The sequence below is a fragment of the Emys orbicularis genome, chromosome 1 (genome assembly GCF_028017835.1).
Source record: "Emys orbicularis isolate rEmyOrb1 chromosome 1, rEmyOrb1.hap1, whole genome shotgun sequence".
Classification (NCBI taxonomy): Eukaryota; Metazoa; Chordata; order Testudines; family Emydidae; genus Emys; species Emys orbicularis.
Genome location: NC_088683.1, coordinates 354,663,239 through 354,690,687, shown reverse-complemented (window position 1 = coordinate 354,690,687; position 27,449 = coordinate 354,663,239). Strand labels below are relative to the sequence as shown.

General features: G+C 50.5%; 1 protein-coding gene across 2 annotated transcripts in view; it reads left to right on the top strand.

Annotated features, from left to right (window-relative positions):
* The window catches only part of CAPN5 (calpain 5), a 108,973-nt gene that overhangs the window by 38,718 nt on the left and 42,806 nt on the right, over positions 1 to 27,449 (top strand). For both annotated transcript variants that reach the window (XM_065408165.1, XM_065408173.1), the window contains exon 3: positions 19,799 to 19,930. In XM_065408165.1, coding sequence (XP_065264237.1) covers positions 19,799 to 19,930 — 132 coding nt within the window. The remainder of the gene's footprint in view (positions 1 to 19,798; positions 19,931 to 27,449) is intronic.

Below are 27,449 nucleotides of genomic sequence, written 5' to 3'. Positions count from 1 at the left end.
CTGCCAATTTATATTCATTGCTGTCAACTTCCCCTTTTTTCTCCAAATGCAGATGTCTTCATAAGGATCGGGCCCTATACCTCAGCTCCACCCCCTCTGTAAAATGGGGAGGGGAAGGGATGCTTTTCTAATAGTGTTGTAGTGAGGATTAGGTAGGGTTTGTAGAGGGCCTTGAAGATAAGCCAGGCTAACTACAGTTGTTCATTAATGAGCTGTGGAGTTTTACAGCTCCTGGGCCCCTGTGGCATCACTGGAATGTCATTTTCCTGTTTTGTCCCTGCACCCTTGTGACCACCTCTACAATGCCAGAGGTGTATGTCAGACAGCACAAGGATTAGGTGCCCCCACCTCAATTCTACACTGACATTGCTTATGCACATCTAAGTCAGTAGTGATCCCAAATGGCAATACTAAGTTAGGGAGTCTTGTTCTCAACTTCCTGCCAAACAATCTCTTTGCATGTGACAGTCCATGATTCATTGGTGCTGCTCTGTGGTGCCGTGTAGCCAAATATGTCCCTGAGTCAGTGGCCTTTTTCAAAAGTCCTTTTAACAATTTCCACACCATTCTCTACAAGACCGTTGGATTGATTGAGGATACCTGGAACTTGACGTTACATGCTTAAACCCGTGCTCTCTAGCCAATCTTTTAAATTCACATCCATCAAACTGTGGACTGTTATCAGACATGATCACTTCAGGGATTCCGTGCCTGGAAAACATAGTTTTCACGCACATGATTACATGTTTTGATGTGGTGTTTTATTAAAAAAACCACCTCTGGATAATGAGAATAATAATCCAAAACATAGTCTTTACTTGCATATGTAAATAAATCCACACCAACTTGAGACCAGGCTCTTAACAGTTCATGGTTTATCAAAATAGGCTCTTTTTTCTGTTTAGGTTGGTATTCTTGCCGTTTGACCCATTTTAACAGCTTTCTCTCTCTCATTGTTCATGTGTGGCCAACACAGTATCTCTCAGGACCTGTGTTTACATTTCTCCATGCCCAAGTGACCTTCATGTATTCTTGTGAGCATGTCAGCGTGTAACATCTTCGGCACTACTGTTCTATTGCCTCTAAACCAGGGGTCGGCAACCTACGGCACGCGTGCCAAACACAGCACACGAGCCGATTTTAAATGGCACGCAGCTCCCTGCTGCGGTCCCGGCCCCCAGCCCCACTCAGCCCCCCCGCTCACCGCTCTCCCCTGAGGGGGCAGGAGGCAGAAGCTTGGTTCTGCGGCAGCCAAGCTTCCCCCCCTCCCACTCTTCTTCCCCCAGCGTGGTGCTTTCCTGCCCCGCCTCCTCTCCGTCCCTGGCCAATCAGCTGATGGCCCTAGCGAGGGGGAGGGGGAAGAGCGGCAGCGTGCACACAGCTCCGTAGAGGAGGCAGAGAGAGGTAGGGACGGAGCCTGCGGGAAGGGGGTGGAACAGGGCATATCCCTTCCAGCCCCCTGCCATGAGCCGCTCAGGGCCTGGGGCTGGGAGCACCCCCACGAGCCGAGCACCCCAGCCTTCTGCCCTGCACCCCCCACCCCTCTGCCCTGAACCCCCCCACCCCAACACACACCCATCCCTCTGCCCTGAACCCCCACACACACTCCGCCTTCTGCCCTGAATCCCCCCACCCCAACACACATCCAGCCTTCTGCCCTGCACCCTCACAGCCCCATTCCTCTCCCCTGAACCCCCCCCACACTCAGCCCTCTGCCCTGAACCCCCCACACCCCAACACACACCCAGCCTTCTGCTCTGCACCCCCACAGCCCCAGCCCTCTGCCCTGAACCCCCCACACCCCAACACACACCCAGCCTTCTGCTCTGCACCCCCACAGCCCCAGCCCTCTGCCCTGAACCCCCCCACACACTCAGCCTTCTGCCCTGCACCCCCCACACCTCCAGCCCTCTGCCCTGAACCCCCCCACCCCAACACACCCCCAGCCTTTTGCCCTGCACCCCCACACCCCCAGCCCTCTGCCCTGAACCCCCCACCCAACACACACTCAGCCTTCTGCCCTGCACCCCCATACCCCCAGCCCTCTGCCCTGAACCCCCCCACACACTGTCTTCTGCCCTGCATCCCCATACCCCCAGCCCTCTGCCCTGAACCCCCCCACCCCAACACACACCCAGCCTTCTGCCTTGCACCCCCATACCCCCAGCCCTCTGCCCTGCACCCCCCACACCCCAACACACACCCATCCCTCTGCCCTGAACCCCCACACACACTCCGCCTTCTGCCCTGAACCCCCCCACCCCAACACACATCCAGCCTTCTGCCCTGCACCCTCACAGCCCCATTCCTCTCCCCTGAACCCCCCCCACACTCAGCCCTCTGCCCTGAACCCCCCACACCCCAACACACACCCAGCCTTCTGCTCTGCACCCCCACAGCCCCAGCCCTCTGCCCTGAACCCCCCCACACACTCAGCCCTCTGCCCTGAACCCCCCACACCCCAACACACACCCAGCCTTCTGCTCTGCACCCCCACAGCCCCAGCCCTCTGCCCTGAACCCCCCCACACACTCAGCCTTCTGCCCTGCACCCCCCACACCCCCAGCCCTCTGCCCTGAACCCCCCCACCCCAACACACCCCCAGCCTTCTGCCCTGCACCCTCACAGCCCCATTCCTCTCCCCTGAACCCCCCCCACACTCAGCCCTCTGCCCTGAACCCCCCACACCCCAACACACACCCAGCCTTCTGCTCTGCACCCCCACAGCCCCAGCCCTCTGCCCTGAACCCCCACACACACTCAGCCCTCTGCCCTGAACCCCCCACACCCCAACACACACCCAGCCTTCTGCTCTGCACCCCCACAGCCCCAGCCCTCTGCCCTGAACCCCCCACACCCCAACACACACCCAGCCTTCTGCTCTGCACCCCCACAGCCCCAGCCCTCTGCCCTGAACCCCCCCACACACTCAGCCTTCTGCCCTGCACCCCCCACACCCCCAGCCCTCTGCCCTGAACCCCCCCACCCCAACACACCCCCAGCCTTTTGCCCTGCACCCCCACACCCCCAGCCCTCTGCCCTGAACCCCCCACCCAACACACACTCAGCCTTCTGCCCTGCACCCCCATACCCCCAGCCCTCTGCCCTGAACCCCCCCACACACTGTCTTCTGCCCTGCACCCCCATACCCCCATCCCTCTGCCCTGAACCCTCCCACACACCCAGCCTCCTGCCCTGCACCCCCATACCCCCAGCCCTCTGCCCTGAACCCCCCCACCCCAACACACACCCAGCCTTCTGCCTTGCACCCCCACACACCCAGCCCTCTGCCCTGAACCCCCATACCCCCAGCCCTCTGCCCTGCACCCCCCACACCCCAACACACACCCAGCCTTCTGCCCTGCACCCCCCACACCCCCAGCCCTCTGCCCTGAACCCCACCCCCCACCCCAACACACATCCAACCTTCTGCCTTGCACCCCCACACACCCAGCCCTCTGCCCTGCACCCCCCCCCACCCCAACACACACCCAGTCTTCTGCCCTGCATCCCCACAGCCCCATCCCTCTGCCCTGAACCCCCCCACACACCCAGCCTTCTGCCCTGCACCCCCATACCCTCAGCCCTCTGCCCTGAACCCCCCCACCCCAACATACACCCAGCCTTCTGCCCTGCACCCCCACACACCCCTGCCCTCTGCCCTGAACCCCCCACACCCCAACACACACCCAGCCTTCTGCCCTACACCCCCCACATCCTCCAGCCCTCTGCACTGATCCCTGAACCCCCCCCCCCCACACACACCCCAGCCTTCTGCCCTGCACCCTCTCCACCAGCCCTCTGCCCTGACCCCTGAAACACCCACCCCCAGGTCTGGGGTCCCGGCCGCAGGCCCTGCTCCGCCCACTGCCAGCCTAGGTTAACAGAGCCCCAGGCTGGCAGCGGGCTGAGCAGGCTGGCGGTGTAAGATCAGCATTTTAATTTAATTTTAAATGAAGCTTCTTAAACATTTTGAAAACCTTGTTTATTTTACATACAATAGTTTAGTTATATAATATAGACTTATAGAAAGAGATTTCTAAAAACATTAAAATATATTACCGGCACGCGAAACCTTAAATTAGAGTGAATGAATGAAGACTCGGCACACCACTTCTGAAAGGTTGCCTACCCCTGCTCTAAACAATATACCATCAACAATAGACATTTCTGGTTTGAACTGGAAATATGGACTTGGTATGTCAGGTCCTGGCCACCCTGTGGCAATTAGCCTTAATTACCCTCTGTTAAGTCTCCTCATTGGCAGTAGCTGCAGCAAATTCATTGCACTTCCTTTCTGAGACAGGACAATTCTTTTTTATCCAGTTGACTTGCATTATGTCTGACTCCACCTCTGTTTCGACTACAGTTTTATCAAATGTTCTGGACAATGTGTCCCTTATCGCCTCTATCTTTGGATTAATCCAAGGGCTTGGCGTGTTTTAAATCCAATATAGATGGTTTATTCCTTTGAACTATCACAAAGTTGATCCATTCTATTTGATCTTTTACCTTCGCTTCTAGTACTCCATGTACCTCTGATAGGAATGTGTTCTCCATTATAAGCTTTCGCTTTGTCCTGTTTGCTCATCATGTTCTCTGGTTTTTAATTCAGCTGTTTAACACTAATATCTGCAACGACATTTACCAGAGTACTGGTGTCCAATCTGTAGGTTGTAAGAGCCTATTAGTCTCTAAAGAAATTGTCCATTCATCTGTTCCTTCCTCTTCAGATACAGCTCCTCTCCTGTGTTGCTGTCCTGGCTTCCAGGATTACTGTATAAATTAATGGAGATATCCCATCTCCTAGAACTGGAAGGGACCTTGAAAGGTCATCGAGTCCAGCCCCCTGCCTTCACTAGCAGGACCAAGTACTGATTTTGCCCCAGATCCCTAAGTGGCCACCTCAAGGATTGAACTCACAACCCTGGGTTTAGCAGGCCAATGCTCAGCATACCTGGCTTGCTTCCCCTTCTGCAATTGTTGATCCTGGTTGCAGACTTTGGCAAAATGATTGTATTTCTTACAAATATTGCAGTGCTTACCAAACGCTGGGCACTGTTGAGGTCTGTGTTTGTGTCCACATTTCGTGCAATCCTTGAAGCTGTTCCTTGCAAACTCTTGTGCATCGCTCCTCTGTGTTTTTTGTACTGACTTAGTGTTTGCCAGGTTTTTTTCCCTCTCGTCACTCTATCGAGAGTAACCGTGTCCTGTTTTCCTTCCATTATTTTTATTCTGTTGCGAGTGATTTCTGCAGCCTGACGCAGGTCGTGCTGCTTTATCCAAAGTGATATCCGTATCTTCCATTAGTCTTTTTTGCAGCTTTGGATCTCTGATTCCTGTTACAATTGGATCCCTTATAACTGAGTCAGTTAACTGTTCATAGTTGCAGGTTTGGCTCATTAGCTTCAGCTCTGTTAGGAATTCTTCAATGGACTCTCCTTCCTTTGGCTTCTAAGGTGAAACTTAGACCTTTCAGATGTTTCACTCTTTTTAGGTATACAGTACTCTTCAACTTTATGCAAAATTGTGTCATAACTTGACCTCTCTGCCTGACTTAGTTGCATGCTATTAAAGACATCAACTGCCTCAAGTCCTGCAATGTTTAAGAAGATTGCTAGTTTGTGCTCCTCCCTGTGTATCTGGCTAAGCTGACTCTAGACTGCTTTCAACTGGTTCTTCCTGGGCACAGTACATACTCCTAACTGGGACCTCCCCTCCACACTGGGCCAGGAGAAGTGTATGTTTGCCTGGTTTCATGATTTCTGTGGGTGCAAATGATCCCACACTAAAGCCACGCCTGGTCAATAGGCATCGTTACAAGTGCTAAATTCACTAAGTAAGGGGAAAAGATGTTCTAGGAATCAGTCAAAATGTACCATGTTCTACAAATTGGTGGGTTCAGCTCAGGGATAGGAGTAGGAAAAGATGGCTTTACGCCACCTTTTATGCCTCCCTCAATCCACAGTCCAATTAAAATGGCCCCCAGTGTAACATAGAGCAACCTAAGGGCTGCTCTAAATTGTGCCAGCTGGCGGCCCCCTAGGGACCACTTCACTGGCTGAGGATCAAGTGGAAAACAGTGTGGGCCTGCTTTCCAATGTCAAAAGGGGCGGAAAGAAGGATTTGTGCCATTGGAGGGTTCCCATAAGATGGAACGATGCAAAGGGCACTTTATGAGGACAGGGGATCAAGCTGTGTTTTGTCAGTATGAAACCTGGCCTCAGGAAAGTGCTGCAGTGAATTAATGAGGCAGCTATAGCCAGTGGTCAGAGTACTAGACTGGGACTCGAGACACCTGGATTCTATTCCTGGCTCTGCCACTGCCCTGTTGGGAGGTGGGTGGAAGTTAATGACACTTCCCTGCTTTTTAAAGCACTGTGAGATCTATAGCTGAAAAGTGTTAATAAGATCTATGTAGCATTGTTATTAATGGGTCTGTGGTTGCAAATATCAAAACAACTAATCTTCAGAAACGTGGCTTAGAGGCAGCTGGTGTTCTGTGTACATCCTCAGAGCCGATCCCAGCCCACTGAAGTCAATTAGAGTCTTTCCATTCATGGGCTTTGGAACAGCCCCCAAAGCACTTCGCATTGGCCTTGGCCATAAATAACGCATGTGCTTTCCAAGACTGCCGAGAGTGTGGGTGGGAGGAAGTGGACAACAGTGTCAGGAGAGGCTTTGCTGTTAGAGGAGCCTTTCATTTTTTTCCCCTTCCCTTGTTCTCTGCTTGTCCAGCAGCTGGTCTCGATGGAGCGCGGTGTGCTCACAGCACGTAGGCGGTTGCTGCTCTCTCTCTGGTTAATTGCTTTGACCATGATTTCTGCATTGCTTCATTGTGCATTTGGATGCCAACGACAAACCTTTAAAGAGATCCTATTGAGTTTGCTAACCCCAAAAAATGACCTTTTAGATCTGTTTGCCAACTCTAGTGTCCGCTCTCCAGGGCTTTCTTCTGAGGTACATGAGCAAAGTACCATGCAGTTCATTGCGAGTGTTTTTTCCCCCGAAAGTGACCTTAAAAACAGGTCCTGTTTTCACGGGGGGGCTGCATGGAACTTGCAGGTCTTTGTGTGCAGGGTCGGAATCAGTAGCAGATACAAATGTATCTAGGTCAAGATTTTCAAAAGTGACTAGCAATTTTGGATGCCTCTGTTTCTGGATGCCCCACTTCAGATGCCGTATCGGGCCCTGATTTTCCGAGGGCAGGTGCTCAGCACTTTCTGAAAACCACACCTCCCTAAGGCGCATCATGCTGGGGCCCTCAGAAATACTAACACTCGGAAAACATTGGCCCAAACATTTCTGATCCCTCCATCTGACCCTTTCCCATCTCCTTTTGCTCGCCTAGTTGAGTAACTTTTATACAGGTTGTTTTGTCATTGTTGGGGTAAGGACGGGCAAGTTTATCTTGTGCCTGGGCTATTAAATTTTCTTGATGATTTTGCAAGCCTGAGCTAAACCAATATGTCCCTGAAATGGCCGGTCATGAGCCTGCCAGCACTTAAGCGCACACTACACTTTGTGCGTATGGTTAGACCTACTGAACTAAATGGGATTAGTCATGTACTTAAAGTTTAGTTTGTAATTATGTGTTTGTAGGATGAGGGTCTAAATCACGTCACTAGCCAGCCGTTAGTCTAGAAACAAAGAGGACAACAACCCCCCTCGCAAGGATCCTGGACTGAATCCAAAGGAATTCACAAATCCGTCAATAAGGGTGAATGGTTTCAAAACACACCAGAGAGCTTCAGCCACTGAGCAGGTTGCAAAGCAAACAGGCACAGCCCTTCAGCCAGGGAATCTCATAGAACTAGAGAGGGCAGGGAAAGGAACCATCAGACAGAGCAAAAATGAGCCAACCAGGGCCCGGGGATGGATGGGTTCATCCGTTAAAGCCAGTTACAGAAGCCTCTCAGACCTGGCCTCCAGTCCCTTAGGAAGAGCTACTAAGAACTTCTCCCCGTCCATCGGGCAAAGGCTATGGTGCAGAGATGGCAGCAGTGTCTGCCCCGCCTGGAGCAGAGTTGTATGGACTCCCCACAACAGTAACGTTAGGGGCAGCAATGGCTCAGCGAGAGCCGCCGTGGATGGAGTGGGGTGGAGCTGGGCTTTATGGGCTCCCAGGCAGAGATACCAGGGGCTGGAGCTGCAGTAGGAAGGTGGCAGCAGCTGAAACTGGGGGCTTGTGAGGTTTATGGGGTCTTCCTCTAGTGATTTCAGGAAGGGGCAATAGTGAAGAGATCGCAAGTGCAGGGAGCTTACCTCTAAGCAAATGGTCCAGGCAGAGGCTGGAATTAGGGCTACTGGTTCAGAGGGATGCTAAGTGATTAGAGCCATCAGGTAGAGGCTGTGATGGAGAGAGAGAGACAACATTGTGTGGTAGAGAGCGCACCGGATTAGGAATTGAGATCTGGGTTTTAATCCTAGCTCTGCCACTGCTGGGGGACCTTGGGCAAGTAACTTCCCTGCTCTGTGCCTCAGTTTCCCCCCACCACCATTCATCTATTTAGATTGTAATTCTATGAGGCAGGGAGTGTCTCTTGCTGTGGTCTGTACCGTGCCTAGCACAGTGGGGCCCTGATATTGGCTGGGGCCTCCAAGCACTACTGTAATAATGAATGCTGCTAAGAGGAGGTATCCAGGAGCTATACGGGCTTCTCTTCGGTGGTATTGGGCAGGGACCACTGCAAAAGAGGAGCAGCCGCCTTTCCCATGTGTTTAATGGATCCTCGTGTGTCATCAGTCACAGGGTGTGTGTTCCCTGCAGCGTTCTCTTGGATGATAGGTGGGAGCAGCCCCCCCGCGAAGCCCAACCCAAGTTACTGTGCCGCACCAGTGCTGCACTCCCCCACACGGGTCCCTAGGACGCCTGCGGGTATATCCCAGGGCTCTTTGTGCTGCAGTACACTGAGCCGCTCTGGCACTTTCCAAGTGAATTGTTGAGAACTCGTCTGTCCTTCGAGGGGGAATTGTGGGAAGGCATTGGAGGACTATCAGCGCTCAAGTGATTTAGCCTGCGTCCTCACTGTACGGTGGGTGGGTTACCGGCCGAGCTCTAGCCTATACCCTCAGCCAGGCCAGCTCGCCTGCGTTAACCCACCACCAACCTCAGGTGAGAGGGCGTTTTGTGTGGGCGGAATGAGGGGTTGGGGTGACCCCTGAGTAAACTACAGTGGAGAGACACCCTTACAGTTCTGCCTTAGCAGCATCGGAGGCTTGTTCCCATCTCACCTTCTCCCAGTAGAGAGCATGGTGCTCTGGGGCCAGAGAAGGATAAGTCTGAGCTGGACCTTTCCGGGATGATCCAGCTTGGCAGAGGAACTGAAATGGTCTGTTTCTTGTAAAACCTCGTTAATGGAAAGTGATCTTGGCAGTCTGCGCTGAACCTCGCATGGTTATTTCCCCGCCCCCCATCCCGCAGACAGATGGCTTTAGTTAGATGAAGCAGACCCCTGCTTGAATCCAGGGCAATACTCCGCTTCAGGATATATTTACAAGGGGACAGTAACCAATTAAGAAGCCAGTTATGTAGGGTGATTTGCTGAGCGCATCCCGATATGGAATCAGACTGGCAGAAAAGTGCAAGGAGGATGGTTTCTGGCTTAATTGTCGCTGAAATAATGGTGGGGGAAAACCAAGAACTCAGCACTGGGGAAAGAAGAGGAATAATGCAGATGCTTTTCTGGAGGAGACAGAGTCATGCCATGAAGCACAAAGTATAGCACATCCATTTGCTCCGATAAGTTTGTTTTTCATAATGGACTTTAAAGTCCAAGGGCCGGGCACTCACTTGGTGTAGAGTGGCATGGCTCCATTGAAGTCAGTCACTTTTAGGGTGTGGCTCTGTCACTATAAATAGTTCCTTCTTTTACCTCTTGTCATGGGGCGTCTCACTCACTGTGAATCCGGCATCTCCTGATCGTTCTGGGTATTCGCTCGAGGCCAGCGCCCCCTGTCCACAGCTTGCACACCATCACTGCATCTGCCTGCAGTCCCTCTCGCAGCCTCAGGAACTGCAACATCCTCTTTGTGGCTCAGCCCTCTGGCTATGTCAGTGTTCCCTCCGCCCCCCGCCCTCTTTCTGGGAGACGTTTTAGCTCCTAGTCCAGCCACTTCCCCAGTGGCGAGTGAGGGGAACCTGGGCCCACCCACTACTCTGGGTCCCAGCCCAGGGACACTCCAAACTGCAGTCACTTACTGTGTTCCTTTACCTCTGCTATCGCTGCATTTCCCTGGGTCACTTCCCCGCAGCCACAGCGCCCTCTTCAGTCTCAGCAGCGCCTTCTGTTTTCCCCGGGCTCCTGTCTGCACTGCTCTGTCCAAGGTGCTACAGGTTTACAGCCCACTCCAGACATAGGCCACCCTCCTCAAGCTCCAGGCAGCTACTGACCCTGCTCTGCCCTGAGGCTCTTTTTATATGGGACCTGATTGGCCGCTCCTCACAGCCTCTCTCCTATTGGCTGCTTTTCACGCAGCTTCCCTAGGGCTCTATTAACCCCTTACTGGCCAGTGTGGAGCAGATGCCCCATCACACCTGTACATAGCACCTTTCATCCAGAAGGACCCAAAATGCTTTAAAGGCTCTGGGCCCGATTCTCAGCTCTGCCCAAGTTCCACTTAGCACAGAAACAGAGGGGTGGGGAGCAAATATGACTTTAAGCCAACTTTTTGCCTCCCTGTGTTCTGAGGTCACACACCCCCTCCCGGCGTAAATTAGAGCAGTCTCAGGGCTGCCCTAACTTACACTTAGTTGCCAGTGGCCCAGGGTCTGTTGAAGTCGCCAATATTAGCCAAAGCACTGTAGCAGTTTGGGCATGCTCCTTTGCCGCACCCACAACATGCTTCCTACACTGACGACTGCAAGGGGGAATCCCCCTATCCCTATCCTGGGGTAAGCCGGCACAGCTCCATTGACCTCAGTGGAATCGAGACCCAGGTTGCTCAGTGCCCACACACTGCAGCAGTGGGTGCTATCACAACACCCCTGATGGAGACATTTTCTCTTTCCCCAGCACCCTGACTTTGGGCTCCATTTCCCTCCCGTATTCTTCACTGGTTATTTGTAGTGCAGTAGCACCCAGCAGCCCTGGTCACGGACCAGGAGCCCATTCTGCTGGGCACTGTGCAAACACAGAACAAAAGGACAGTCCCGGCCCCAGGAGCTAGTTTCTAAGACATGATCCTACACACGCTTGTAGCTGAGAGGGGAATGCTACAAAATCTTACTTGATTTTGAAATCTTGACCTGTAGGGTCCTCTAATGCCACCCAGACTTGTCAGTCCTTTAAAGCAGAGGTCCCCAAACTGTGGGGTGCCCCCCCCCCCAGGAGGGCACAGAGGAACGTTCGGGGTGTGTGGAAGAGCCCAGTCCAGGAATGGGGTGGGGAGGGAGCTCCACGCAGCCCCGCTGTGCCTCCAGCTGTGCTCCAATCTCTCCCCCAGTCACGGCCCTGGCCCTACCCCCAGCCTCAGTTCCGTTCCCTGCCCCACCCCGCCCCCAGCCTTGGCTCCTGGATGGGACTCTGCTCCCAACCCCAGCCACGGCTCTGTTCCTGCTCCCGCCCCCAGCCTCAGCCCCTTTACCTCGTCTGCATCCCCCCTCCCCCCCACCAGAGCTGCGTCTCTGCTCCCAGCCCGGACTGGTGGGGGCGGACAGGGCTAAGTGGGGGCATGATCCTAAAAAGTTTGGGGACCACTGCTTTAAAGGGAAGGGCAATTGCAGCCTGTGCGCCCAGAATGCTGTTTGCACGTGGGCACGTCTACAGTAGTGGGTAGAAATGGATTTTAAAAGACAGCCGGGGACAGCGTGTGGTCCTGCTCCATAGAAAACGCTGTGCTTGGGCTCGTCTCACGTTCCTTTGCCACTCTTGTCTATGTAGCTCTGTGGTGCAGGGACTGGCTCTTACTATCTGGCTGTACAGCACCTAACACACTGCAGCCCTGTCTCAGCTGAAGCCTGTGGGCATCACTGTCATGTAAATCACCGCGGATCAGGGCTCTGGTGCACCAGGGGATTTTGTTACTTGGTGGGTTTGGTGGCTACGTTGAGTTGGTGGAGGCAGGGTGATCTGTTGTGTCGGGTATGGGACCAGGACACGTGAGTTCTGGGCTCTGCTGCCAGTGACTCCACTGGGTTAGATCCCAAGAAGCCTGTTGCGTAGGATGGCGCCAGGTGGTGCAAAGGGAGCATATCCTGAGCGTCATTCTGGAGTAGCTGTGTGTGGAGCTGGACCCTAGATGGTAATAAGAGCAGCATGAAATGTGCTGCCAACAGGCTGACATGGTAGCTGGGGATCGGCACGGCGCAGGGCAAATGCCAGGCTCCCTTAGCTCTGTCCTTGCCCTCTAACTGGCAGCAGGGAGTGCAGGTGGGTAGGAGCCGGGACGTTGGCTCTGTGCTGCTGGAGGATCCTCTGCACTGGGGCTGGTTCTGCTGGCTCCATGGCCAGTTTCCAGCGGCAGCCGTGTGGTACTCCAGGGTTAAAATCCCAGCCCCCGCTGAAGTCAACGACAAAACTCTCATTGACTTTAAGGTGGTCAAGATTTCACCCCACCACCTGTCCTTGAAGGAGTCACTTAAACTCTGTTTCACTTTGCTCCCCGGTGCAATGGGGTTGACTGTGATGGGGTGAGGATTGTTTGAGCTGGTTGCCTGGGAGCCTGCGCTCCCCCCCTTTTAGGCGTGACCCATAAGGCTTAACACAGCCCTGGGTGCATGTGTTTGTGTCTGATTCTCCTGATCTCACACAGCCTGACCGGAGAGTGATTGACTCACTGCTTGCCTTTCAGGTGGGGCTGCGTTAATGTTAGAGTTTCACCTGGCTTCCTTCTCTCAGAGCCACGCAGTGAGGGGGGGGGGGGGTGTGATAAACCAGCCTCGAGGGGAATGTCTGCTCTGGCCCTTACAGGGTCAGTGATAATGTCGCTGCTTCCTCCCTTCTCCTTTCCCTCTGAAATCAAAAGTGTTGTGGTGTCATTCACCTCTGCATCTGTAACATGCCCTTTGCCAGAAATCCATCTACAGAAAAAGGGGGGGAAAGTCCTTGGTGTTTTTCATGCAGGGTGGATTTGATTTAAATCATGATCATGATCATGATTTAAATCAGTAGTCAGGAAAACTTGACTTAATCATGGATTTCTACATAAAAGTGCATTCTTGTTCTTTGTTATAACCTTAATACATATTCTTCACAACTCAGAGATAAATGTAGGTTTCATTTTTAGAAGGTACACACTATACATTTTGAAAACTTTTCAGATTAGTTTTACAGCTATATCAGAAAATGAATGATTGTTTGGTTATTTCATTTACCAAAGGTAATTGAAGCAAATATTTATGAGGTCATTGGGAGGTGAACTATCTCCAATTCAACAGGTTAATCATTAATATTTGGAGGATTTTCTTGCCATGCTGTATTAGGAGGAGAACATTACCAGACAGACATTTAAATTGTTTTATTTAACTGAAACAGCGTTATGTATTCTGGATTTTTTTCCTCAACAGCAAACATATAATATTTTAACAAAACAAGCATATGAATTTTTGAATTTAGTTAAACATTCAAGTTTTTTAAAATCCGGTTTGTTTTTGTTAAAATTGTTTTTAACTAAAATAGTTAAATGAAATATTAAAAAAAAAAAACCCAAAAATTAAATCGACTCTGTCAGCCAGGTCAACATGAGAAACTTAAACTATTGGCTTCTGCAGCTAACTCAGTTGTCTTCACCTTCATTTTCCTGTTTGTTCATAATCTGCAAGAAAATGAGCTGGAGATAGCGCTTGTCCCATTCATTTTTTTAATGCTTGTAATTTAACTCTGTCATTGCATATTTCTCTTTTTTAAGACCTCACTCAGTTCCTTCCAAATTTCAACAGCATCAGCAATAAAACAGCTATTTCCCTGCATTTTGTTCAAGGCTACAGAAATAGGCTTTAGGGTACTCAGCATGTGTTCAACATTTCTTTTAAACCCAATGTTGAGAACTTTGGCTGTGACAGTGCCATCTAGTTTCATAGAATATCAGGATTGGAAGGGACCTGAGGAGGTCATCTAGTCCAACCCCCTGCTCAAAGCAGGACCAATCCCTAACTAATTCCCCAAATGGCCCCCTCAAGGATTGAACTCACAACCCTGGGTTTAGCAGGCCAATGCTCAAACCACTGAGCTATCCCTCCCCCCATCTATTTTTTCACAATTTTGTTCACAAATTGCAACAGAGGGTCCTGTGGCACCTTTAAGACTAACAGAAGTATTGGGAGCATAAGCTTTCGTGGGTAAGAACCTCACTTCTTCAGATGCAAGTGAGGTTCTTACCCACGAAAGCTTATGCTCCCAATACTTCTGTTAGTCTTAAAGGTGCCACAGGACCCTCTGTTGCTTTTTACAGATTCAGACTAACACGGCTACCCCTCTGATACTTGTTCACAAACTGTCATCAGATTAGGTCAGTTCTTGATCTAGTGCTCAAAACAGTCCACTACTGAGTTCCATCGCACATCTTGTGGGAGAGTTAGCTTGGTTCCTCCCACTTTTTTCGGAGCGGCTGCTGCGGTTGTTACAGAAGTATTTTGCAATTTCAACAACATTAGCCTTTATTTCTGGAACACTGAAGTCTTTGTCTAGGAGGTGCATCAAATGAGCCCTGCAACCGTATGTTATTAGCTTGGGACTCTCTTTGCTCTCTTCTAAATAATTTCTTCTCATCTTGGATGCATTTGCAGCATTGTCTGTGACCAAGCTGCGTACTAGCCATTTGAATTTTTTTTCACAGTTTGTTATAGCTTTTACTGCTACTTCTTGTAAGTATTCTGCTGTGTGCGCATTTCCTGATGTATCAGTTGTTTCTGTAAGGAAGACATTCCCTTCTTCTGTTGTCACAAAAGCACATACAACAAGATCATTGTGGACATTGCTCCACCCATCAAGACTCAGGTTAACCATTTCACCCTCTAGACCTTTTGCACACTGTTCAATTTCTCTTACATACACTTTATCCAGCAATTTGCCTAGGATATCTGCTCTGTTGGGTGGACTGTATCCTGGTCTTAATGACTGAACCATGTTAATGAAGTGTGGGTTCTCAATTATACGGAAAGGAGAGTTTGTTGCATAAACAAACCAGGCAATTTTTTCATCAATTACCTCTTTTTGTAATCTGCTGGTTCTCATCACAGGCTTATCTATGGTTGTTTCTGGATGATGGAGATTTTTTTTCTTTTTGCTACAGGTGATATACTGTGGCTGTGTGACATACATGATGTGACTGAAACACTATCATTGGCACATAACTCTGAAACTATAGAAAATGATCGTGATCTTGAAGGTGGATAGTCTTCAGAATCCTGTATGTTGAGGACGGATTCTCCTAAACAAAATAAGTCAATGCAGTTATTAATTAGTACCATACTGCTCATTTAGTATTACTCATTGCATTCACTGACACTCAGTACTACTTTAAAGGTGAAATTGTAGAAGGAAGATCTGCCTATTTCAGCTATTTATTTTTGATCACAACTACATCTAAAATGATAGTACCACAGAGTAACAAATATACTTTTTGCTCAAACATGAGAATTCAAGAATAGTCCAGAAGGAAGACAGGCAGTCCTTAAGAAAGAAGTATGAAATAAAAAAGTTTACCAACCGGAAGATCCTGCATGTTCAGACATGTTCCTTTCATCATCTTCAAAGCAGCTTCCTCCTGAGAAGGAACACTTCTCCTGATGTTGTTTTATTCGGGCAACCAGGCCTTGCATTTCTTTGTTGCACTGTTTGCATTTTGCACGCATGCCTGTCTTACCCACAGGTAGAGGAATTTCATTAAAATATTCCCAAACTGGGTCTCTTTTACAGCCTGCTGCCATTATAGGTGTTCCCTTCTAGTGAGAGAATGGTATGATAGATCTCAAATCAATGAAGGCTACACTCAGAAAGACCTCAAGACTTCTGGAATATGCTGCTCAGACAGTTTCACTCTTGTACCTCCAGACTTCTTCTCCTTGTCCAGATCTATTCTGCCCCCACCAATCTTCTATTTATTGAACTTTTTGAAACTTTGCACTTTTAGAGAGAGGCAAGGGATTGACTCTGTGTACACAAATGTGCAGAAGGACAATAGGGTTGAGGTCTGTTATTTCTCACCTCTGTTATTTATTTATTTAAATTTTTTTTTGCTGTTAACAAGCATGTTATCTCTGGAGACGCAAACCCACAGTTTGAGAACTGCAAAACTAAGCATCTCTGATAGTATCTTCTAGACTGAGCACTGAGTCCCATTGGGTAGATAGAAAGATTAACCTAAATAATCTATACAGAAGCCCCTGGAACCCCATAAAATTGGGTCCCTAATCTATGAACTATTGGAACTCATTTACAAAACTTTTCTTAAACATTACATGAATATATTGTCTCATAGCATAGAACAGGGGTTGGCAACCTTTGGCACGCGGCTCGCCAGGGTAAGCACACTGGCAGGCTGGGCCACTTTGTTTACCTGCCGCGTCCACAGGTTCGGCTGATCGTGGCTCCCACTGGCCGCGGTTCGCTGTTTATTTGTGTGTTGTGGTAGCGCCTAGGAGCGCTAGTCAAGCAGGGACCCCATTGTGCTGGGCACTGTATAAAAACATTAAGACTCCCCAGAGAGCTTGGAGTCAAAGGAAAAGGGGCCTTTTCCCACAATCCCTATGTGCCCAGACCTCCCCTGCACTTCAGGGCATAAAGGCTGCTGGACAGAACCCTTGCTTTAGACTTTGAAAGCAGTGTAGGGGATTTAGGATATGTCTTCACGGCAGAGTTAACTCAGGCGACTGGCACGCAGGTTAGCCTAGCCTAGCCCGGGCGTGAGCAGTCACGCTGCAAAGTCATCCACAAGTTACTGTGTCCTCACTGGTGCTGCGCTACCCGGGGATGTCTGGGGCCACATCCCAGGGGTTTTGTGCTGCAGTACACTGAGCTGCTCTGCGGTTCTTCCCCAGTGAAGTAACTTGGCCCCTAGGGGGAATTGTGGGAAGGCATTGGAGGACTATTGGCATTCGAGGGATGAGGCCTGCATCCTCACTGCCAAGTGGGCAGGTTATCAGCCCTAGTGAAAGCATCACCCAGGCTCTAGACCCAGCTAACCAGGTAGAAAGCACCACCAAATGGAGGTCAGGAGGCTTTATTGTGTCCAGAGGGGGTTGGGACAACCCCTGCGTAAGAGCCTGAGTTAACGCTGCAGTGAAGACAGCCCTTAGACACGTGTTACTTTAGTTTGGATAGAAGATGTCTCAATCCTCTGGGCTGCCTTGCAGGTCTCACCCCTGGAAGGCAGCACTGTTCTCTCAGGGAGATCCAGGCCCTCCCATCTCCTACAGGCCTGTGTTCTCTGTTGCCTCCTCTCCCGTTATATGCAGTGGTCTGGTCCGGGGGGGGGACTCAGTTTGAGGGAGATGCCAGCTGGCCCCAGCTCAGATCTCCTGCCCTCTCATCCCCACCTCCACCAGATCCGTTGCTCCGTCCCATCCACTTCCCTGCGCTAGCCTGTCACGGGATGGGGTTCCCTCTCCCTGGATTCTTGCTGCCAGCAGTCCTCCGGCACACCAGCACCCAGCGCTTTGTGTACAGTGTGCTTTAGAAATGTTTGTTCTCCACAGCGTAAGGCTTTTCCCCAAAGGCGGGGGGGGGGGGGGGGGGAGAATCTCACTTCTCTGGCCTTCCTTACACCTTTCCTCCCCCTCCCCCTTCCTGCCTCTCCTTTAACTGTTTCCAGCTAATGAGCTGAATCACCCCACTAATTAGTTAATCCCTTAGTACTTAAACTTAAACGTGGGGATGCTTCCTAAGTCCACACTCAGCCCTTGGCTGCTCACACTCTGTCCTGTTGCCCCATAAGTAAAGAGCTGGTGGGAACTTGGTTTTCATGTGTTTCATGCCTATTTTCTGTTTATCACACCACAAGCTCCATTGTTTGTGAAATCCAGGACAGCCACGAAAATAATAGAGGCTTATTGACTGCTCTGAGAGTTAAACAAATGGCTTGATCTCTGTCTAAAGGTCTGGGGAAAAGCTTTCTGATGACAGAAGACTCTTTATCTAGCAGGCAAAGGCATAGGAGAGCCAGCCGTTGGAAACTGAAGCTAGACAAATTCAGACTAGAAATGAGAAACAATTTTTTTGAACCATAAGGGGAATGAACCATAGGAGCAGTTTACCTAGTAACATGGTGGATTCGCCATCAGCTGAACGCCTTAAGGCCTGGTCTACACTGGGGGGGAGGGTCGATGTAAGATACGCAACTTCAGCTATGGGAGTAGCATAGCTGAAGTCGACATACCTTATTTTGACTTACCTCCCATCCTCACGGTGCGGGATCGACGGTCGCGGCTCCCCCGTCGACTCCGCTACCGCCGCTCGCCCTGGTGGAGTTCCAGAGTCGACGGGAGCGTGTTCGGGGATCGATATATCGCGACTAGACGAGATGCGATATATCGATCCCCGATAGATCGATCGCTACCCGCCGATCCGGCGGGTAGTCTGGACGTACCCTAAGTGAAGGTTGGAGATCTCTCTGAAAGATGTGCTCTAGTTCAACCACAAGTTATGGGCTTGATGTAGAAATCACTGGGTGAGGTCCTCTGGCTTTTGTTATATAGGAGGTCAGACTAGATGGCCTTTCTCTATAAATCTGGGGCAGGCTGCCCATGTTGGGCGTTGGCGAGACGAGACCACGGCTGGCATATTGCAGTCCATTCAAGGCACCTTTCTACCAGGAAGATGTCAAAAAATAGAAAGAGGGGGGGGGGGGGGTGCCAAGCCCAATGCGGTCCTTGTCCATGACAGGCTCTAAGGTGCTAATGCAATACAAATAATAACCAATAATAATAACAGCCAAAGCCAGGAAGGAGCTGGAGGGATTGACTTGTTAGGAAAGGCTAAAAGAGGAAAATATCTGTAGCTCCGCTAAGTGAAAACTGAGGTTCGGAGCAGAGGGATAGAATCCACCTAGCTGAAGAGTGCAAAGAGCAAGGCAGGAGAATGGGGTCAGTGGAATTGAATTAAACAAAGGAAAAATGCATCTGAATAGCAGGGAAAGCCCCTTCCGAGCAGTGAAGTCTGTTAGACCTTGTCTGCTCTGTGGATTTTTAGCATTTCTCTAGTAGTGCTGGTTCAGCTACACCCATTGCTAACAGGTACAGAATCTATTGTTTGTACCACAGTGGCACCTAGAGGGCCCAGTTGAGATAAAGGCTCCACGGTGCCAAGCACAACGCCGTACACGTGTTGTAGACAAGAGACTAGTGTCTGCCTTGTTTCACTGCAGATCCAACACACTTTCTGCAAAAGGTGTGTTGTAAATGGCTTGGCCCTTTCAGCTCGAGCAGCCCCCAGGTGATGGTGCTTGGCACCAAGGGGCAGTTTCTGCTGTCACTTGCACCTGGGGATGGCCCTGATCCCGCGTGGTCCTCAAGCACCTGAGTTGTCTTGTTAAAGAATTGGCGCTGCTCATGAGCGAGTCATGTGTGAGCTCGGATACCTTGCTAAATTAGGGCGTAAATCTGGAGCACCTCCACTGAAGTCAGTGGAGTGACTCTGGATTGACACCAGCAAAACGGAGAGAAGAATTTGGTCCTTGGTTTCATCCACAGATTGATTTCCTAGTCTGGATAGGATGGTAGCTGGAGTTAGAGGGGTGTGTGTGTGTGCGCTGGGGAAGGGGTGCACAGTGCCATTAGTGAAGACAAGGGTAACCCCAATTCTCAAGCCTAATCCTGCTTCCCATTCACCTTTTGTGGGTTTTTTTCCCTCTCTTCCTCTAGGAGATCTGCGACGACCCCTATCTCTTTGTGGATGGAATCAGTTCCCATGACTTGCACCAGGGCCAGGTTGGGAACTGCTGGTTCGTGGCAGCCTGCTCCTCTCTGGCCTCCCGGGAATCTCTGTGGCAGAAGGTAGGGAAGTCCTTGTGCTCGGTGAAGGCACCTTTGCAAAGCTTTGGTGTCACATGTTCTGGAAGTTAACAGGTCATCTCCTGAATAATGTCTCCCGTTGGAAAACGGTTTAAAATTATACACCTGATAAATAGCTCAGGCCTGATTCTCCTCACACTTAAATTGGTGTAAATCAGAAGTGACTCCACTGATCTCTGTGTCACCACACCAGAGCTGATTCTTTGGGTCAGATCCTTAACTGGTGTAAATCAGTGTTTACATCACCTGAGGATTTTGGCCCTTTCTTTGTTTTAATGAATTAACACCAGAACCAAGCTCAAGTTGTACATTTAGGATGCAGATTTTACGCACACCAAATTTCAGGATATTTGGATCCAGGGGTTTGATTTGGCCCCATCTTTGTTTATATCTAATCCCTCTCTCGTTATTTAAACTGCACCCACCTCTGTAATATCTGAATTAATGCAGCTCAGACACTGCGGTCCTGGGCAGAATGCAGAGGTTCTCATGACTGTTTTAATTACATATGGGGATTCTATCCCCTGAGTTATTGTCAGGCACCCCATGGCTTGGGGCTGGGTGGGGGAAGATGTCTGGTTAACGTTACACAATCGCCTGCTGCTATATTTGAGCATCTACAAAGGATACGCGAGAGGAAGCTAAATCAGGGCTGAAGCTTGACTTAGGCTTTGTCTACACTAGCACTTTCGTTGGTAAAACTCTGTTGGTCAGGGGTGTGGAAAAACAGCCCCCCACCCCACCCCCGACTGACACAAGCTTCACCGACAAAAGTGCCGGTGTAAATGCAGCTTACAGAAGGCTTTCCCAGATGCCAGCGGCAGTAGGCAGCCAGTGGTGCCCTCTAGAGGTGTCAGACAGTAATGCCTGCCTTCACCTTGTCTCCCTGTGCTGTAATGCAATGCAATGCATTCCTGCCGCTCCTGCAGAATATTCCCTCCTCGCAGCGCTGTTTGGGAAAGCAGCCCCTGCTCTGTGGGTGGGATCGGGGTGCTGCTGGGTGGCAGAGGGAACGCGGTGGCAAGCACAAGGTGGAATTTTGTGTGAGGCAGTTAAATTAATTTGAGAAAAATGGTATAACAGGAACGCTATGATGGAGGGAGTGAGGCATCTAGTGGCTTTTAAAACCTACAGAACTTGTAGAAAATAGCGAGTCCCCTCTACCCACAGTTCTGCCGCCTCTGCCATCTCCAAAACACATGCTCACATCATCTCTGGGCACATTCCTCTACCTGCATCTCCTGTCTTGTAATGTTGCCTGGCAGAGAAACTTGGGGCAGGCTATACACTGAGGACCTGATCATTCATCGATGCCAACAGAGCGATGCTGATGTACATCAGTTGAGGATCTGGCCTTGAATCTTGAGCTTCAATCAGGAAGCTAAGCAGGGGGCCCCAGACTGACTGTAGGCCGGTTGGTTCAAGGAATGCAAGCAGCTGCGTAGCATGGGCCCGTTGTGGTTGTGTGTGTGTGTGTGTGTGTGTGTGTGTGTAGGGTGAGATTTACACCCTGGAGCATGAGCTTTGATTATTCTTATCTTAGCTCATAGACTCATAGACTCATAGACTTTAAGGTCAGAAGGGACCAATATGGTCATCTAGTCTGACCTCCTGCATGTTGCAGGCCACAAAAGCTGACCCACCCACAACAGAATCTTCCAGCCTGCGACCCCTGCCCTATGCTGCGGAGGAAGGCGAAAAACCTCCAGGGCCTCTGCCAATCTACCCTGGAGGAAAATTCCTTCCCGACCCCAAATATGGCGATCAGCAGAACCCCGAGCATACAGGCAAGATTCTACAGCCGGACCCTCATTTTACCCGCGATGGCACGTTAATGCCTAATTGACTAAAATCACGTTATCCCTTCAAACCATTCCCTCCATAAACTTATCAAGCCTAATCTTGAAGCCAGAAAGGTCTTTCGCCCCCACCGTTTCCCTCGGAAGGCTGTTCCAAAATTTCACCCCTCTGACGGTTAGAAACCTTCTTCTAATTTCAAGCCTAAACTTCCCCACGGCCAGTTTATATCCATTCGTTCTCGTGTCCACATTACTACTGAGCTGAAATAATTCCTCTCCCTCCTTGGTATTAATCCCTTTAATGTATTTAAAGAGAGCAATCATATCCCCCCTCAGCCTTCTTTTGGTTAGGCTAAACAAACCGAGCTCCTCGAGTCTCCTTTCATAGGAAAGGTTTTCCATTCCTCGGATCATCCTAGTGGCCCTTCTCTGTACCCGTTCCAGTTTGAGTTCATCCTTTTTAAACATAGGAGACCAGAACTGCACACAGTACTCCAAATGAGGTCTCACCAGCGCCTTGTATAACGGAAGCAGCACCTCCCTGTCCCTACTAGAAATACCTCGCCTAACGCATCCCAAAATCGCATTAGCTTTTTTCACAGCCACGTCACATTGCCGACTCATAGTCATCCTGCGATCAACCAGGACTCCGAGGTCCTTCTCCTCCTCCGTCACTTCCAACCTATGCGTCCCTAACTTATAACTAAAATTCTTATTAGTCATCCCTAAATGCATCACCTTACACTTCTCACTATTAAATCTCATCCTATTATTGTTACTCCAATTTACAAGGTCATCCAAGTCTCCCTGCAGAATATCCCGATCCTTCTCCGAATTGGCAATACCTCCCAACTTTGTGTCATCCGCAAACTTTATCAGCCCACTCCTACATTCGGTTCCGAGGTCAGTAACGAATAGATTGAATAAAATCGGACCCAAAACCGAACCTTGAGGAACCCCACTGGTGACCTCCGTCCAACCCGACAGTTCACCTTTCAGTACTACCCGCTGCAGTCTCCCTTTTAACCAGTTCTTTATCCACCTCTGGAATTTCATATCGATCCCCATCTTTTCCAATTTAACCAATAATTCCTCGTGCGGCACAGTATCAAACGCTTTACTAAAATCGAGGTAAATTAGATCCACCGCATTTCCTTTATCTAGAAGGTCTGTTACTTTCTCAAAGAAGGAGATCAAGTTGGTTTGGCACGATCTGCCTTTCGTAAACCCATGTTGTAATTTGTCCCAATTGCCATTCACCTCAAGGTCCTTAACTACTTTTTCCTTCAAAATTTTTTCCAAGACCTTGCATACTACAGAAGTTAAACTAACAGGCCTGTAGTTACCCGGGTCACTTTTTTTCCCCTTCTTAAAAATAGGAACCACATTAGCTATTTTCCAGTCCATCGGTACCACCCCCGAGTTTACAGATTTATTAAAAATTATCGCCAAGGGGCTTGCAATTTCTCGCGCCAGCTCCTTCAATATTCTAGGATGGAGATCATCCGGTCCGCCCGATTTAGTCCCATTTAGCTGGTCAAGTTTGGCTTCCACCTCTGATACTGTAATTGCAATCGCCCCTCCTTTATTCCCCTCTGTCCCGCTCCCTCTATTCCTAAGCCCTTCATTAGCCTTATTAAACACCGACGCAAAATATTCATTTAGATATTGTGCCATGCCTAGATTATCCTTAATCTCCACTCCATTTACATGCTTCAGCGGTCCCACTTCCTCTTTCTTTGTTCTCTTCCTATTTATATGGCTATAAAACCTCTTACTATTGGATTTAATTCCCCTCGCGAGGTCCAACTCTACACGGCTTTTGGCCTTTCTCACCGCATCCCTACATGCTCTGACCTCAATAAGGTAGGTTTCCTTGCCGATCTGTCCCCTCTTCCATTCTTTGTACGCTTTCTGTTTTTTCTTAATCGCCCCTTTGAGACGCCCGCTCATCCAGCTAGGTCTAATTCTCCTGCCTACTAACCGTTTCCCCTTTCTCGGGATACAGGCCTCGGACAGCTCGTGCAACTTCAGCTTGAAATAATCCCAGGCCTCATCTGCCTTTAGCTCTCTAAGTATGTTAGCCCAATCCACTTCCCTAAGTAGTCGCCTTAATTTATTAAAGTTGGCCTTTTTGAAATCGTAAACCTTAGTCACAGTTTCATTTCTGTTAATCCTTCCATTTAGTTTAAACCGAATTAGCTCATGGTCACTCGAGCCAAGGTTGTCCCCTACTACCATTTCCTCAACTAGGTCCTCACTACTCACCAGCACCAAATCTAAAATGGCATCCCCCCTCGTCGGTTCAGCTACTACTTGATGAAGGAATTCATCTGCTAGCACGTCTAGGAACATCTGAGCCCTATTATTGTTACTAGCATTTGTTCCCCAATCTATGTCCGGGAAGTTAAAGTCCCCCATTATTACACAGCTCTTATTAGTTTTTACTTCCTTAAAAACATTAAATAGTTCCCTGTCCGCATCCAGGCTAGATCCCGGCGGTCTATAGCACACCCCAAGCAGTATCTCAGGGGAGGCTCTAGTAGTTCTTTTACCCAGTGTAATCATTGCCCAGACAGACTCTGTCTTATCCATTCCATCAATTATTATTATAGCTAGTTCCTGTATTACAGGCAGAGACGGATTAAGGTCTCCTGGAGCCCTGGGCCAGAGCAAGTGGGGGGGCCCAGTGCCAGAACCATGGCCCTGCCCCACCCCTTCAGCCTGCGGTCCCACCCCTGTTCTCTCCCTCCCACCCCTTCTGCTGCAACCCCACCTCTGGTCCCACCCCATTCCGCCCCTTCCCCTGTGGCCCCACCCATGCCCCCACCCTGTTCTGCCCCTTGCCTTGACTCCACCCCTGTTCTTCCCACAGCCCCACCCCATTCAGCCCCTTCCTCTATGGCCCCACCCATTCCCCCCCTTCCCCATGGCCCCGCTTGCTCTTTTCCAGGCCCCGCCTCCCCACTGTGGCCCTGAGACTAGAGAAGCTCTGTACCCCCACTGTGATCTCAGGGATGTGGCAGGAAGCGAGAGCTCCTCTAGCCCTGGGGCCGTGGCGGGGGGAGATTTTTCTGTGGGCCCCGATTTGGCCAGGGCCCCTGGGCACGAGCCCCGTTGGCCTGTGCAGTAGTCCGCCACTGATTACAGGAATGCTGGTTGTGCTAAGAAGCTCATTAGCTGTGTTGCCTTCAGGAAGCCCTGTGCTGCTGTACTCTGCATTGCTGTTCTGTCTAAGAGCCTCATCCAGTGTCCATTGAAGTCAAGTATTCCCATCAGCCTCTGCAGGGAGCTTTGGATCAGGCCCCACGTTGCAGGCGCATAAGCTGTAATGTTCCTGTCTTCCCTTTTGTGCTGCTAGTAACCAAGAAGCAGCACAACCCTGATATTTAGCTTTTAAAGCATGGTTCCGCCTGTGGGCTGTGACCCTATCCATCCAGTGGACTGAAGCTCCATATTGGGGATGTTTATTTGTTAAAGCATCCCTGCTTCCCCTCAGTGGGACCTCTGGCTGTCTCACAGACGCAGTCACTCTCTGGGTAATCAATGAGGCTTTTCTAAGCTTTTTCCCCCCATTGCAGTGACAGTTCACTGCCTCTCAGGGCTTCTGTCTGTGTGATGCAAGATTGGGCTTTTTTTTTTTTTTTTTTTAAACTTTGAGGCTATTAAATGCAGTATACAAATTGCCTTCGCCACTCACCATTTGCTTCCGGCCCTGCCCTAAGAGCCTCCGGTTTAGCAGAAGTAGTGACCATTAGAGAGCTAATTATTTCTGCTTGCCTATCTCATTGCTGTTTCTCCCCTGGCAATTCTGTTCTGTTTGTTCATAATTTTCCAAGCCCATAATTCTCAGGGGCTCCTGCCTGCCTCTTGTATCCTTTTTTTTTTTTTTTTTAAGAGGAGTTGTGTTCAGGTCTGGGGCAAAGGCTAGAATCTTCTCCCAACACTCCTCTTTCTAGTAATCTGGAAAATGCAGCAGCATTGTACATCGCCGGCCAAGAGCACACTGCAGTACTGCTACTGATTCATAGATTTTAAGGCCAGAAGGGAGCATTAGATTATCTAGGCCAGGGGTGGGCAAACTTTTTGGCCCAAGGGCCACATCTGGGAATAGAAATTGTGTGGCGGGCCATGAATGCTCACAAAATTGGGGTTGGGGTGCGGGCTCTGGTTGGGGGTGCGGGCTCCAGGGTGGGGCCAGAAATGAGGAGTTCAGGGTGTGGGAGGGGGCTCTGGGCAGGGGAGTGGGGTGTGGGGGTGACGGCTCTGGCTGGGGGTGTGGGCTCTGGGGTGGGGCTGGGGATGAGGAGTTTGGGGTGTAGGAGGGTGCTCCGGGCAGGGACCGAGGGGTTCAGAGGGTGGGAGGGGGATCAGGGCTGGGGCAGGGGGTTGGGGCGTGGGAAAGGGTGCAGGCTCCGGCTGGGGGTGCAGGCTCTGGGGTGGGGCTGGGAATGAGGGGTTGGGGGTTCAGGAGGGTGCTCTGGGCTGGGATGGAGGGGTTCAAAGGGCGGGAGGGGGATCAGGGCTGGGGTTGGGGCGCAGGGAGAGGCTCAGGGATGCAGGGTCCAGGCGGCGCTTACCTCAAGCAGCTCCCGGAAGCAGCGGCATGCCCCTTCTCCGGCTCCTACGTGAGGCACAACCTGGCGATTCTGCGTGCTGCCTCGTCCGCAGGCACCGCCCCTGCAGCTCCCGTTGGCTGCAGTTCCTAGCCAATGGGAGCTGCAGGGGCGGCACTTGGGGTGGGAGCAGCATGCAGAATGGAGGCCTGTGGCTGCCCCTACGCATAGAAGGTGGAGGGGGGCCATACCGCTGCTTCCGGGAGCCAGGTGGAGCGGTCCCCGACCCTGTTCCTCGGCTGGAGCTCCAGAGCAGGGCAAGCCTCAGATCCTGCTCCCCAATGGGATCTCGAGGGCTGGATTAAAACGGCTGGCGGGCTGGATCCAGCCCACGGGCAGTAGTTTGCCCACCCTTGATCTAGGCTGACCTCCTGTCTAGCACAGGCCAAAGCATTTCATCCAGCCATTCGTGTATGGAGCCAGTAACTTGTGTCTGACTAAGCAGATCTTCCAGAAAGACATCTAGTCTTGATCTGAAAACCATTGGTTTGCTCCAATGGTTAATCACCCTCACTGTTAAAAATGTGTGCCTTGTTTACTACTGTCAGTTGAAGCTGAATTGTTTAGGCCTGTACTGTAGAGTATTCTAATAAAAAAGGGAACAGATCAAACATTTGCTAAGGGCTCAGTGGGACACTCCATAAAAGGAGATGCTAACCCAAGCCATGAGTTGTTATATTAGTGATCCTTGCCAAAGTAATTTTCATGAGAGCTCTGAAGTCTTTTGGTTCTTCAATTCAAGGGGCCGGCTTGCCTTGTCATCGATCCCAGTATTGGGAGAGAGGTTCTGGAGACCTATGTTGCTTTTCCTTCTCTGCCCCCTAGCAGCACCATTTTACAGTTGGGCCTGCTGAGTTTAGCTGCCAGCACCCTCTGTCTCCAAATAACGGCAAGCGGCACATCCCGGGCTTACAGATCAAACAGCCCTGGCCAAAGGAACTGGCTGTGAAGGTGAGGGGAGGCAGGAAGGTGCTGCAGCTGGAGTATAGGACTCGGAGCTGCGTTTTATAACTAGCTCTGCCTGGTCTGCTGTGTGACTTGGGGCAAATCAATTCACTTGTCTGTGCCTCAGTTTCCCCATCTGTA